The 15415-nt window shown below is 43.6% G+C and overlaps 1 protein-coding gene across 1 annotated transcript; it reads right to left on the bottom strand.

Annotated features, from left to right (window-relative positions):
• Positions 1-13079: 13079 nt before the first annotated feature.
• Positions 13080-14210, bottom strand: LOC119349742. Its single transcript, XM_037617829.1, has one exon. The coding sequence runs from the start codon at positions 14163-14165 to the stop codon at positions 13404-13406; it is 762 nt and encodes a 253-aa protein (XP_037473726.1). The 5' UTR covers positions 14166-14210; the 3' UTR covers positions 13080-13403.
• Positions 14211-15415: the final 1205 nt, after the last annotated feature.

Genomic DNA, 15415 nt, shown 5'->3' on the forward strand with positions numbered 1-15415 from the left:
GGGAATCCTAGTTGGAATAGGATTGGGGGGGAGTCCTACTCCCGGTAGGAGTAGGACTCCTCCTGCGCCACCTCCTCCTGGCCGGCGCCTCCTCCCCCCTTGGCTCCTTTATATACGGAGGCAGGGGCACCTCTAAACACACAAGTTGACACAAGTTGATCCACGTGATCGATTCCTTAGCCGTGTGCGGTGCCCCCTGCCACCATATTCCTCGATAATACTGTAGCGGAGTTTAGGCGAAGCCCTGCTGCTGTAGTTCATCAAGATCGTCACCACGCCGTCGTGCTGACGGAACTCTTCCCCGACACTTTGCTGGATCGGAGTCCGGGGATCGTCATCGAGCTGAACGTGTGCTCGAACTCGGAGGTGCCGTAGTTTCGGTGCTTGATCGGTTGGATCGTGAAGACGTACGACTACTTCCTCTACGTCGTGTCATCGCTTCCGCAGTCGGTCTGCGTTGGGTACGTAGACAACACTCTCCTCTCGTTGCTATGCATCACATGATCCTGTGTGCGCGTAGGAAAATTTTTGAAATTTATACGAAACCCAACAGTGGCATCCGAGCCTAGGTTATTGATGTTGATGTTATATGCACGAGTAGAACACAAGTAAGTTGTGGACGATACAAGTCATACTGCCTACCAGCATGTCATACTTTGGTTCGGCGGTATTGTTGGACGAGACGACCCGGACCAACCTTACGCGTACGCTTACGCGAGACCGGTTCCCTCGACGTGCTTTGCACAGAGATGGCTTGCGGGCGACTGCCTCTCCAACTTTAGTTGAACCAAGTATGGCTACGCCCGGTCCTTGCGAAGGTTAAAACGGAGTCTATTTGACAAACTATCATTGTGGTTTTGATGCGTAGGTGAGATTGGTTCTTACTTAAGCCCGTAGCAGCCACGTAAAACATGCAACAACAAAGTAGAGGACGTCTAACTTGTTTTTGCAGGGCATGTTGTGATGTGATATGGTCAAGGCATGATGCTGAATTTTATTGTATGAGATGATCATGTTTTGTAACCGAGTTATCGGCAACTGGCAGGAGCCATATGGTTGTCGCTTTATTGTATGCAATGCAATCGCGATGTAATGCTTTACTTTATTACTAAACGGTAGTGATAGTCGTGGAAGCATAAGATTGGCGAGACGACAATGATGCTACGATGGAGATCAAGGTGTCGCGCCGGTGACGATGGTGATCATGACGGTGCTTCAGAGATGAAGATCACAAGCACAAGATGATGATGACCATATCATATCACTTATATTGATTGCATGTGATGTTTATCTTTTTATGCATCTTATCTTGCTTTGATTGACGGTAGCATTATAAGATGATCTCTCACTAAATTATCAAGAAGTGTTCTCCCTGAGTATGCACCGTTGCCCAAGTTCGTCATGCCCAGACACCACGTGATGATCGGGTGTGATAAGCTCTACGTCCATCTACAACGGGTGCAAGCCAGTTTTGCACACGCAGAATACTCAGGTTAAACTTGACGAGCCTAGCATATGCAGATATGGCCTCGGAACACGGAGACCGAAAGGTCGAGCGTGAATCATATAGTAGATATGATCAACATAACGATGTTCACCATTGAAAACTACTCCATCTCACGTGATGATCGGTCATGGTTTAGTTGATTTGGATCACGTAATCACTTAGAGGATTAGAGGGATGTCTATCTAAGTGGGAGTTCTTAAATAATATGATTAATTGAACTTAAATTTATCATGAACTTAGTACCTGATAGTATCTTGCTTGTTTATGTTGATTGTAGATAGATGGCTCGTGCTGTTGTTCCGTTGAATTTTAATGCGTTCCTTGAGAAAGCAAAGTTGAAAGATGATGGTAGCAATTACACGGACTAGGTCCGTAACTTGAGGATTATCCTCATTGCTGCACAGAAAAATTACGTCCTGGAAGCACCGTTGGGTGCCAGGCCTGCTGCTGGAGCAACACCAGATGTTATGAACGTCTGGCAGAGCAAAGCTGATGACTACTCGATAGTTCAGTGTGCCATGCTTTACGGCTTAGAATCGGGACTTCAACGACGTTTTGAACGTCATGGAGCATATGAGATGTTCCAGGAGTTGAAGTTAATATTTCAAGCAAATGCCCGAATTGAGAGATATGAAGTCTCCAATAAGTTCTATAGCTGCAAGATGGAGGAGAACAGTTCTGTCAGTGAGCATATACTCAAAATGTCTGGGTATAATAATCACTTGATTCAATTGGGAGTTAATCTTCCGGATGATTGCGTCATTGATAGAATTCTCCAATCACTACCACCAAGCTACAAGAGCTTCGTGATGAACTATAATATGCAAGGGATGAACAAGACTATTCCCGAGCTCTTCGCAATGCTGAAAGCTGCGGAGGTAGAAATCAAGAAGGAGCATCAAGTGTTGATGGTTAACAAGACCACTAGTTTCAAGAAAAAGGGCAAAGGGAAGAAAAAGGGGAACTTCAAGAAGAACGGCAAGCAAGTTGCTGCTCAAGAGAAGAAACCCAAGTCTGGACCTAAGCCTGAAACTGAGTGCTTCTACTGCAAGCAGACTGGTCACTGGAAGCGGAACTGCCCCAAGTATTTGGCAGATAAGAAGGATGGCAAGGTGAACAAAGGTATATGTGATATACATGTTATTGATGTGTACCTTACTAATGCTCGCAGTAGCACCTGGGTATTCGATACTGGTTCTGTTGCTAATATTTGCAACTCGAAACAGGGGCTACGGATTAAGCGAAGATTGGCTAAGGACGAGGTGAAAATGCGCGTGGGAAACGGTTCCAAAGTCGATGTGATCGCAATCGGCACGCTACCTCTACATCTACCTTCGGGATTAATATTAGACCTAAGTAATTGTTATTTGGTGCCAGCGTTGAGCATGAACATTATATCTGGATCTTGTTTAATGCGAGACGGTTATTCATTTAAATCAGAGAATAATGGTTGTTCTATTTATATGAGTAATATCTTTTATGGTCATGCACCCTTGAAGAGTGGTCTATTCTTATTAAATCTCGATAGTAGTAATACACATATTCATAATGTTGAAACCAAAAGATGCAGAGTTGATAATGAAAGTGCAACTTATTTGTGGCACTGTCGTTTAGGTCATATCGGTATAAAGCGCATGAAGAAACTCCATACTGATGGACTTTTGGAACCACTTGATTATGAATCACTTGGTACTTGCGAACCGTGCCTCATGGGCAAGATGACTAAAACACCGTTCTCCGGTACTATGGAGAGAGCAACAGATTTGTTGGAAATCATACATACCGATGTATGTGGTCCGATGAATATTGAGGCTCGAGGCGGATATCGTTATTTTCTCACCTTCACAGATGATTTGAGCAGATATGGATATATCTACTTAATGAAGCATAAGTCTGAAACATTTGAAAAGTTCAAAGAATTTCAGAGTGAAGTTGAAAATCATCGTAACAAGAAAATAAAATTTCTACGATCTGATCGTGGAGGAGAATATTTGAGTTACGAGTTTGATGTACATTTGAAAAACTGTGGAATAGTTTCGCAACTCACGCCACCCGGAACACCACAGCGTAATGGTGTGTCCGAACGTCGTAATCGTACTTTACTAGATATGGTGCGATCTATGATGTCTCTTACTGATTTACCGCTATCATTTTGGGGATATGCTTTAGAGACGGCCGCATTCACGTTAAATAGGGCACCATCAAAATCCGTTGAGACGACGCCTTATGAACTGTGGTTTGGCAAGAAACCAAAGTTGTCGTTTCTTAAAGTTTGGGGCTGCGATGCTTATGTGAAAAAGCTTCAACCTGATAAGCTCGAACCCAAATCGGAGAAATGTGTCTTCATAGGATACCCAAAGGAAACTGTTGGGTACACCTTCTATCACAGATCCGAAGGCAAAACATTCGTTGCTAAGAATGGATCATTTCTAGAGAAGGAGTTTCTCTCGAAAGAAGTGAATGGAAGGAAAGTAGAAATTGACGAGGTAACAGTACCTGCTCCCTTACTGGGAAGTAGTCCATCACAGAAAACTGTTTCAGTGACACCTACACCAGTTAGTGAGGAAGCCAATGATAATGATCATGAAACTTCAGATCAAGATACTACTGAACCGCGTAGATCAACCAGAGTAAGATCCGCACCAGAGTGGTACGGTAATCCTGTTCTGGAGGTCATGCTACTAGATCATGATGAACCTACGAACTATGAAGAAGCGATGGTGAGCCCAGATTCCGTAAAGTGGCTTGAAGCCATGAAATCTGAGATGGGATCCATGTATGAGAACAAAGTATGGACTTTGGTTGACTTGCCCGATGATCGGCAAGCAATTGAGAATAAATGGATTTTTAAGAAGAAGACTGACGCTGATGGTAATGTTACTGTCTACAAAGCTCGACTTGTCGCAAAAGGTTTTCGGCAAGTTCAAGGAATTGACTACGATGAGACCTTCTCACCCGTAGCGATGCTTAAGTCCGTCCGAATCATGTTAGCAATTGCCGCATTTTATGATTATGAAATTTGGCAAATGGATGTAAAAACTGCATTCCTGAATGGATTTTTGGAAGAAGAGTTGTATATGATGCAACCAGAAGGTTTTGTCGATCCAAAGGGAGCTAATAAAGTGTGCAAGCTCCAGCGATCCATTTATGGACTGGTGCAAGCCTCTCGGAGTTGGAATAAACGTTTTGATAGTGTGATCAAAGCATTTGGTTTTATACAGACTTTCGGAGAAGCCTGTATTTACAAGAAAGTGAGTGGGAGCTCTGTAGCATTTCTGATATTATATGTGGATGACATATTACTGATTGGAAATGATATAGAATTTCTGGATAGCATAAAGGGATACTTGAATAAAAGTTTTTCAATGAAAGACCTCGGTGAAGCTGCTTACATATTAGGCATTAAGATCTATAGAGATAGATCAAGACGCTTAATTGGACTTTCACAAAGCACATACCTTGACAAAATTTTGAAGAAGTTCAAAATGGATCAAGCGAAGAAAGGGTTCTTGCCTGTGTTACAAGGTGTGAAATTGAGTAAGACTCAATGCCCGACCACTGCAGAAGATAGAGAGAATATGAAAGATGTTCCCTATGCATCAGCCATAGGCTCTATCATGTATGCAATGTTGTGTACCAGACCTGATATGTGCCTTGCTATAAGTTTAGCAGGGAGGTACCAAAGTAATCCAGGAATGGATCACTGGACAGCGGTCAAGAACATCCTGAAATACCTGAAAAGGACTAAGGATATGTTTCTCGTATATGGAAGTGACAAAGAGCTCATCGTAAAAGGTTACGTTGATGCAAGCTTTGACACTGATCCGGACGATTCTAAATCGCAAACCGGATACGTGTTTACATTAAACGGTGGAGCTGTCAGTTGGTGCAGTTCTAAACAAAGCGTCGTAGCGGGATCTACATGTGAAGCGGAATACATAGCTGCTTCGGAAGCAGCAAATGAAGGAGTCTGGATGAAGGAGTTCATATCCGATCTAGGTGTCATACCTAGTGCATCGGGTCCAATGAAAATCTTTTGTGACAATACTGGTACAATTGCCTTGGCAAAGGAATCCAGATTTCACAAAAGGACCAAACACATCAAGAGACGCTTCAACTCCATCCGGGATCTAGTCCAGGTGGGAGACATAGAGATTTGCAAGATACATACGGATCTGAATGTTGCAGACCCGTTGACTAAGCCTCTTCCACGAGCAAAACATGATCAGCACCAAAGCTCCATGGGTGTTAGATTCATTACAGTGTAATCTAGATTATTGACTCTAGTGCAAGTGGGAGACTGAAGGAAATATGCCCTAGAGGCAATAATAAAGTTATTATTTATTTCCTTATAATCATGATAAATGTTTATTATTCATGCTAGAATTGTATTTACCGGAAACATAATACATGTGTGAATACATAGACAAACAGAGTGTCACTAGTATGCCTCTACTTGGCTAGCTCGTTAATCAAAGATGGTTATGTTTCCTAACCATGAACAATGAGTTGTTATTTGATTAACGAGGTCACATCATTAGTAGAATGATCTGATTGACATGACCCATTCCATTAGCTTAGCACCCGATCATTTAGTATGTTGCTATTGCTTTCTTCATGACTTATACATGTTCCTATGACTATGAGATTATGCAACTCCCGTTTACCGGAGGAACACTTTGGGTACTACCAAACGTCACAACGTAACTGGGTGATTATAAAGGAGTACTACAGGTGTCTCCAATGGTCGATGTTGAGTTGGCGTATTTCGAGATTAGGATTTGTCACTCCGATTGTCGGAGAGGTATCTCTGGGCCCTCTCGGTAATACACATCACATAAGCCTTGCAAGCATTACAACTAATATGTTAGTTGTGAGATGATGTATTACGGAACGAGTAAAGAGACTTGCCGGTAACGAGATTAAACTAGGTATTGGATACCGACGATCGAATCTCGGGCAAGTAACATACCGATGACAAAGGGAACAACGTATGTTGTTATGCGGTCTGACCGATAAAGATCTTCGTAGAATATGTAGGAGCCAATATGGGCATCCAGGTCCCGCTATTGGTTATTGACCGGAGACGTGTCTCGGTCATGTCTACATTGTTCTCGAACCCGTAGGGTCCGCACGCTTAAGGTTACGATGACAGTTATATTATGAGTTTATGCATTTTGATGTACCGAAGGTTGTTCGGAGTCCCGGATGTGATCACGGACATGACGAGGAGTCTCGAAATGGTCGAGACGTAAAGATTGATATATTGGAAGCCTATATTTGGATATCGGAAGTGTTCCGGGTGAAATCAGGATTTTACCGGAATACCGAGAGGGTTACCGGAACCCCCCGGGAGCTTTTTGGGCCATAGTGGGCCTTAGTGGAAAAGAGAAGGGGCTGCCCTAGATGGGCTGCGCGCCACCCCCTTCCCCTAGTCCTATTAGGACTAGGAGAGGTGGCCGGCCCCCTCCTCCTCTTTTCCCCTCCGAGGAATCCTAGTTGGACTAGGATTGGAGGGGGAATCCTACTCCCAGAGGGAGTAGGACTCTCCTGCGCCTCCCCCCCTTGGCCGGCCAGCCTCCCCTCCTCTCCTCCTTTATATACGGAGGCAGGGGCACCTCTAAACACACAAGTTGACACAAGTTGATCCACGTGATCGATTCCTTAGCCGTGTGCGGTGCCCCCTGCCACCATATTCCTCGATAATACTGTAGCGGAGTTTAGGCGAAGCCCTGCTGCTGTAGTTCATCAAGATCGTCACCATGCCGTCGTGCTGACGGAACTCTTCCCCGACACTTTGCTGGATCGGAGTCCGGGGATCGTCATCGAGCTGAACGTGTGCTCGAACTCGGAGGTGCCGTAGTTTCGGTGCTTGATCGGTTGGATCGTGAAGACGTACGACTACTTCCTCTACGTCGTGTCATCGCTTCCGCAGTCGGTCTGCGTAGGGTACGTAGACAATACTCTTCCCCTCGTTGCTATGCATCACATGATCCTGTGTGCACGTAGGAAAATTTTTGAAATTACTACGAAACCCTACAATGACGATCTTGAATCCCTCAAGTTGGACCACCTTTCTTGATTGTGTTGACTCGATGAAGACTAGTAGATTGATCCCCCATACTCCAATATGGATGAGCCACACTCTTCGAAACATATTCACAAGTCCATTATCACCACAATGGACAGCAAGCTTCAAGCAAGATCTCTTCGTGATGCTCCACTTGAACTTGTGTCATCCTTCATGGGTTGTATGAGATCTTCCTCTTTACACAAGCCCATGAAAACATACCGAACCCTACAAAGAACTCTCATGTAGACCATGAGTTAGTACACAAAGTGTAATGAACAATGCTTGCCATACAATGGGATCACCTGATCTCTTTTGGTACATCTTCTATGATTTGCGTGTTGATCAACTGGATTCACAATTTAACTTAGTCTTGATCAACCTTGTATCATTTCTTCTACATGACCATCTTTGGATAATTCCTTGAATAGCACCGTGGTTATCTCATAAACTCCTTCAAACCAACACATGGATTTCAAGAAATACCTATGGAAAACCCTTCAAGTATAACTCAAGACAACCATTAGTCCATAAAGATTGTCATCAATTACCAACATCAAACATGGGTGCACCACATGTTCTTTCAAACATTCAACATATTACTGCAATTAACAAAAACAAGGAAAGTATCAGATTTGTCACCCGGGCAGAGAGGTTTGGATGACCAAAAAAATAAACTGCTAGTACGAGGACAGTAGCGGCACATGGTCGCTTGCTTGTGCATTGAGATAATGTCGGCGGCCGAACTCCACGGCGCATAAAGTGAGCCAGCGACGATGACTACTACGGACATGTGCATCACGTAGCTCTACTAGGGAAAAGCCTATACACAGGATCTTACCAGCAGCGAGTTTTAAAACAAGGCGCTGCTGCAATTTATCAATAGCGCGCTCCACCAGAACACGCTGCTGAAATAAAAGTAGCAGTAGCACGCCACCTCTAAGACACGCTACTGCTATTATTCCCACGACCCCGCCACGGAGCTAGTTATAGCAGCAACGCGTTAAATAGAAGGGCGCTACTGCTAGGTAGTTTAGCAGTAGCGCCTTTCCGTCCACACTTACTCGATCTCCCCCTCAACCCCCCGCGCCAGTCCTTCCCCGTCGGCTGCCGTCGCCTACCCCTCCTCCATCTGCGCCGCCGTCACCTCCTCCTCCTCACAGGACTCGGTACCACCCTCCTCCTCCGTCCTTCCTCGACTCGCCGCCGGCTGGCCCCTCCTCGCTCCGCCCTTCCTCCTCCGTCCTACTCTCTCCTCCCTCCTCCAGTCGCCCCTCCTTCTCCCTCCTCCCTCCTCCATCCACAACCCCTCCTCCCTACTAGATTTTGATTTAGTAGGCTAGGTCATATGCAACATTTTGATTTAGTTCATATGATTTAGTTGATTTAGTACGCTAGTTGATTTAGAACATTTTGATTTTGTTGATTTGGTAGGCAAGTTGATCTAGTAGGCTAGTTGATTTAGTTGATTTATAGAACATTTTGATTTATTTGATTTAGTAGGCAAGTTGATTTAATAGGCTAGTTGATTTAGTTGATTTATAGAACATTTTGATATAGTTGATTTAGTATGCTAGTTGATAGCTCTGAAGATTTGGCACCACCTAGCTGTGAAAATATAAGTGAAGAGGAACCAAAAAAAAATCACATGCTACTGTTTTTCTTTCGTATGAAGTGGGTCGTTAATCCTTTGCTCATATTGCTTTAGGACCACCATCTCGATTGTGCAATCAAGGTGCGCAAGCAGCCTTGCAATTGGCAAGCTGTTCGGCATCTACTTCCAGCCGAGTTTTCATCATGCAGCGGTAAGAAATTATATGAAATGTAACAACTATTTTATTTTTAGTGTTGGCATTACTACATTGTGTCATTTTGTTTTTTTACACAGATCGTCCCATGCAATGTGAGGTTGAAATTCAACAAGCTGGCAGGAGACACTGTGACATTTGAGGCTCCTGGGGGGCCGTAAACTATGGAGGTCGAGAAAGGACGAAATATTCCACAGATTGGAGGAGATGGATGGGCCCGTCTCGTCGCCCGCATGTGTCTTACTGGTGGTGAGTTGATCAGCTTCTCCTTCAGAGCAGAAAGACCCAAGCTGGCTGTCATTTATATCAACCTGGTGGAAGATGATGAAGATGACGAAGATGATGAAGATGACGAAGATGAAGAAGATAATGAGGACCCACTCGATGAAGATGATGAGGACCCACTTCATGAAGCCATCGTAGCTCAAAGAATGAGGCTGAGCGAGGAGGAGGTGTGCAACCTATGGGACATAATTCCGCCACGTGCTGACTTTGTCGGGGTGCCATTCGTGACCCGCCGGACAAGTACCATGTCGATCGACATGATATAGTATGTTATACTTACAAATGCAAATTATCCGATGATAAGCTTAGTGTAGAGTCCAATGATATGTTGTGTGGAATCTAGTCGATGATATGCTTTAGTGTAGAGTTCGATCACATGCTTATTAGTGTAGAATCTAAGGAACTATTAATAGTGTAGATAATCCATATATACTTATTTGCAAGAGTATGTGTGAGGCTATTTATTAATTGATATGTTTTTTCTTTTTCAGAAATTGGCAAAGAGCCTATTTGTGAGTTATGGTATCGAGCCTGATAAAGAAGGCTCAGCTGGACTACGCCTTACCGCAAGGGGCTCCGTCACAATCTGTAATTACCGCGTGGACACGGATGGACGCACACACTTAAACTCGGTTGGGTGGAAGAGATTCCTCGATGGCAAGAATCTTCGTGTTGGACGGGCCATCTTAATTACTACCAGGAACACCAACCGCCCAGGCTTGAGGATGATGATCGTCTTCGATATCATCTAGAACTACATATGTGTGTGTGTGTGTGACTATATCATCTAGAACTACATATGATGATCGTCGTCGATATCATGTAGAACTACATATGATGATCGTCATCGATATCATCTAGAACTACATATGATGATCATGGTCGATATCACCAAGTATTGCTTGAGGATGCATGTTGACTATATATGAAATTGTTATCTAGTACTCCCTTCGTTCCAAATTAATCATCGTGGTTTGAACCACGACGAGTAATTTGAAACGGAGGGAGTACTACCTAGTACCTATAATGCTTTATGAAATTGATATCTAGTATAAATTGATATCTAGTAGTACCTAGTATCTGGACCGACAGAAACGGGGTAGGAAGCTGGGGAAAATGATGAAAGATATAGCAGTAGCGAGGGGCTAGGAAACCGCTACAGCTAACTAATAGTAACGCGTTCCAGAAAAGCGTTGCTGATATAGTCAATAGTAGTAGCGCGTGTACAGACCGCGCTACTACTAAGAGGTAGATGTAGCGCCTTATTAGTAGCGCCGCTTCCCGCGCTGTTGCTAGCCTCAAAACCCGCACTCTGCATGGCCACGCGCACGGTGCGCCGACCGTACAGCCCGCCAAACACGCCGACCCTGTCGTCCATGGCCATGTGGCTCGCCATCCGCACCTCGTCACGGCCGAACAACCTCCTCAACCATGACGGGGATGACCCTATCGAGGAACACGTCCATGCTAAAACGCAACAACCCTGCACCGATGTCTTGCTAGGTGGCGCACTCCCAAGGCCCACGTGGCTCGGCACGCCGTTTAGGAAGATCTCCATCATGCTGGCACCGAACCACATGGACGCTTAATTTGGGCTCCAAGTCATGATCTGCAGCGGCAGCCGGCTGACAGACACATAGTTAAGTTGAAAATTAATTATTTATACCAATTTCTTTTACTTATATCAGATCTGAAATCTTACATGCACATTTATTACGATTAAAAAATCATTGCATACAAATATTTATTAAATATATTGATTTTATATGTTCCATGTTACATTTCTAACATGTTCCATTGCAAATACACTTGTACTAAAATAAATTTTGTATCTAAATTTTTCACTCTTTTATCTTAAATTCAATTTGAGTTATTTCAAGTTTAGATCTAGGAAAACAAAAAATATGCAATTATTTTTTACTCAGTGGATTGAATTGTTCCAACTACGCGACTATGGACTATGAAGTATTTAGAGTGCTCACTTATTTTTTATAATTGTTAAATAACTTAGTAGAGAGATCTGGAGTGTACATAACTAATAAATATCTTCACATAGAGGTTTACTTTGTTTTGTTGTAGTGAAATCAATCATTTATTAGGGGTATCATTAGCAACATGGTCACAACAAAGATTATTGCAGATGTTGTTAGTAAGAGGAGCACAACAAATATTTTAGTTAGGGACGAAGACAAGAATGGCATGTCAATATATTTTGAATAAATTTAGTCTCCTCGACAGAAAGCGGACATTTGAAATGTTAGATGATAATGTTTATCACTTTAATTTTATGTATTTTTTTATGCATGGTAAAGATCTTTATTTTTATGCCAAATTTAGGGATCCCATTATGCAAATTTGAAAAGAAAAATAATTCTCAAAATCAATAGTTGTGAACAAAATAAATAAATTGTAGTGGCATTCATATAGAGCATTGTATATGCACTATTTTCATGTCATGTATTGTGTATTTTTCTGTATTTGGTAAATAGCAGTACAATCTAACAAAATCAAGTGACAAAGTGATGTCAACTGCACTAAAGGCATGGGGTTTATATTGCTAGATGTCCTATCATGTCCTCCAATGCTTATTCATTGTGTCATAGTAAATGTGCTAGTTTACTAAAATTGTAATGCTATCTCAGTTCGACGGAGAGTTAGCTAATTATCAATTGTTATACTATCTCAATTGACAAAGAATTAGCTAATTATCAATTGAGTTGACAAATTTTAAGTACAAATCTAAATAAATGTTCATCTATTGTAATAATGTTGTCATGAAGTGAATTATCAGTTGTTCTACAGTCTCAATTGACTGAGAATTAGCTAATTATCAATTGTTATAGGGGGACTGCTACGCGTCGGCTGGCGGATATTTTTAAAAGATCCGCCCCTTCAAGTCATTGGATTTGACTAGCGCTGAGCATTTTCCACTACTTTGCAACAAACACCTTCTTGCATAAACATTTTCAACAGAGGTTTTGTTGCAGATTTCTTTTGCAACATAGGTTATGTTGTGGGATTTATTTTTTGCAATAAAATTCTTATTGTAGATTTTTTTCGCATGCGAGATCTTGTTGCAGATTTTTTTTTAAGAGAGGTGACATTGCAAAATCTTGTCTAAGTTGCGGCCGTCGTTCGCTATTGTGGTTTGATGTTGCAACATAAGGTAAGGGGTTCACTATTGTGGTTTGTTGTTGCAAGATAAGGTAAGGGGCACGTGGTTGGTAGGCGAAATCAAGAGCGTGCGCAAGCGTGCTTGTGGACGCGTGGATAAAGGACGATCCAACAGCTGCGTGGGTGGCGGAACTCTCTGCCTGATCAGCCGGCAGAGTGTTAGCGTTTTCCATTGTTATACTATCTCAATTGACGGAGAATTAGCTAATTATCAAGTGACTTAACAAACTTGAAATACAAATATAAATAAATGTTCTTCTGTACTGTATTGTAATAATGGTGTCATGAAGTTAAAAGAAAAATGAAATGTTATACTTATCTAGTCGGACCTACCATCCTTTGATTGGACTTGCCAATTCTCCGGCAACTAAATCAACCAGGTCATGAAAACATCCAGTTGTGTGTACAAAAGGGGTTGATGGTAAATAATACGACTTTGATCATAAATTACTCCGCCGAAGTTAGAATAAACATTCAACATACAAATTAGAAGAAAAAAGATGGTGTGAGATTCGTCTTGCACGGTAGAGAGATTGACGACAGAACAGAAACAGATGCATCAGCGACCGAACTCCGCGACGCATGAAGGAAAGCCGGCGACGACGACCACGGCGGACACATGCAGCACGACGTGGCACCGCATGGCAACGCGCACCGTGCGCCGCCCGTAGATCCCGCCGAGCACGCTGACCCTGCCGTCCATGGCCGTGCGGCTCGTGAGCCGCACCTCGCCGCGGCCGAACAGCACCTCCCCCACCACGGCCGGCGCGACCCTGTCGACGAACACGTCCATGCCGCCGCGGACCCGGCTGGCGCCCCGCGCCGACGCCTCCCCGGGCGGCGCGCTACCTAGGCCGACGCGGCCCGGCACGCCGTCGAGGAAAATCTCCGTCGTGCTGGCGCCGAACCACATGGACGCGTAGTTGGGGTTCCGGATCATGATCCACGCGGCCAGCGTCGCGTTGATCCGCAGTGGCGGGCGGCCGTCGGGCACGGCGGCGAACCCCACGTGGAAGCGCTCCACCGTGACGGAGTCCATGGTCAGGTCCGGGTCCCGGACCCTCAGCACGGTGAGCGACAGGACGAGGATCACCACGGCGGCCAACGCGGCGAGCGCGGCCAGGCCGCAGCACGCGCACCGCAGCAGCCGGGTCCGGTTGGCAGGAGCAAGACTCGCCGTCGCCGCATCGCCGGCATGCCCGTCCTCGGCGTCGGCGTGGACGACGGCCTTGGACTTTGCCTTGGCCTTGGCGCCGTCGTAGTGGACGGCGGGCTCGGAGGAACCTTTCTTGCTGGGTTTCGTGGGCGTGTCGTCCGCCATGGGTTGTGGCGTGTGTGGCGTGGCATGGCGCCGGGCCACCGGCGAAGTGGCAATAGCAGGAACGGCGGGGCGGTTGGGCGCTGGGGGATTTATGGCGGGTAGCCGTCGCAGGCCGCTGGTGCGCTGCAGGTGCAATTGATCTGGTGGTTGGAGGTCGCAGTCGGGACGCCATTTGATTTCCGTATGGCGAGCTTGAATTCGGTCAATGAAGAGCGGTGGGCACCGCTAACCGCTCGCGTGGCTGCAGTCGACGACGGGTTGACATGGACACGACCACTACAGTACGCTCCTGCGTGCCAGACTGACGTACAGCTCACCTTCAAGCAGCCTCAGTAGTAAGCCGGCCCATTAGTGATCTTTCCATTCGATTATTCTTCATTCGTTCATATGTTCTTTTTCACTACTCTACTTTTAAAATTCTAAATTTGTTTATATTTAGAAATATTCTAAATACATATATTTTAAAAATTAATTTACTTCAAATTTTAAAAGCGCTGGTTGCACATTACGAAAAGTTAAAGAAGTGCAAAAAATGTTTGTTCTCGGAATTTATAGAAATTTTTGTATTATTACAGATATGTTCCTCACATTTAAAATATGGAAAAATGTTTCTAAAGCTTTTTCATTACATTTAAAACAATAAAAACTGTGAAAATTTTGTTCGAGTAGGTTGCAAAAACTGCTCATGTCATTCAAAAACATTGTTCATCACATTAAAAAATGTTCCTACATTTTAAATATATGTTAATAACATTATTAAAAATATATTATACAATGCAACAAATGCTCAAATAATTCAACAGAAATGTTTCCTACCACTAAAAAAATCTTTGTTACATTTAATAAAATGTTTTGACACTTCAATGATTGCACATTTTTAAAATTATTCATGAAGTTTATGAAAGATATTAAATGCATGTTAAAAATATTTCCACCGTTTATTCAAATAATATCCAATGTGCACTTAAAAATGTTTTAACCGCTTATGAAAAAAAGCCTGCAGGTATTTGACAAAATGAAGAAAAACATAAAACATTAAAAAAATCAAAAAGGGACAAAAAAGATGAAAACTGATAAGAAAAAAGCCGCATCAAATATTCTAAAACTGTGTTGAACAGGACCAGGTAAACTTTTGAAAATCTCTCATAGAAGCTACCAGAAAGAATGTAATGCAAAGGCACAGAAGCACCAGATTGAGGCGAGCTTAGGTCTCCCAGTAACTTAAAAAAACACTTGTAGCTTTATTCATA

The sequence above is a fragment of the Triticum dicoccoides genome, chromosome 1B (assembly GCF_002162155.2).
Source record: "Triticum dicoccoides isolate Atlit2015 ecotype Zavitan chromosome 1B, WEW_v2.0, whole genome shotgun sequence".
NCBI classification, from domain to species: domain Eukaryota; kingdom Viridiplantae; phylum Streptophyta; class Magnoliopsida; order Poales; family Poaceae; genus Triticum; species Triticum dicoccoides.

What these genes read in the sequence shown, in the direction of transcription:
- LOC119349742 (XM_037617829.1), bottom strand. Translation starts at nt 14,165, where the DNA reads ATGGCGGACGACACGCCCACGAAACCCAGCAAGAAAGGTTCCTCCGAG.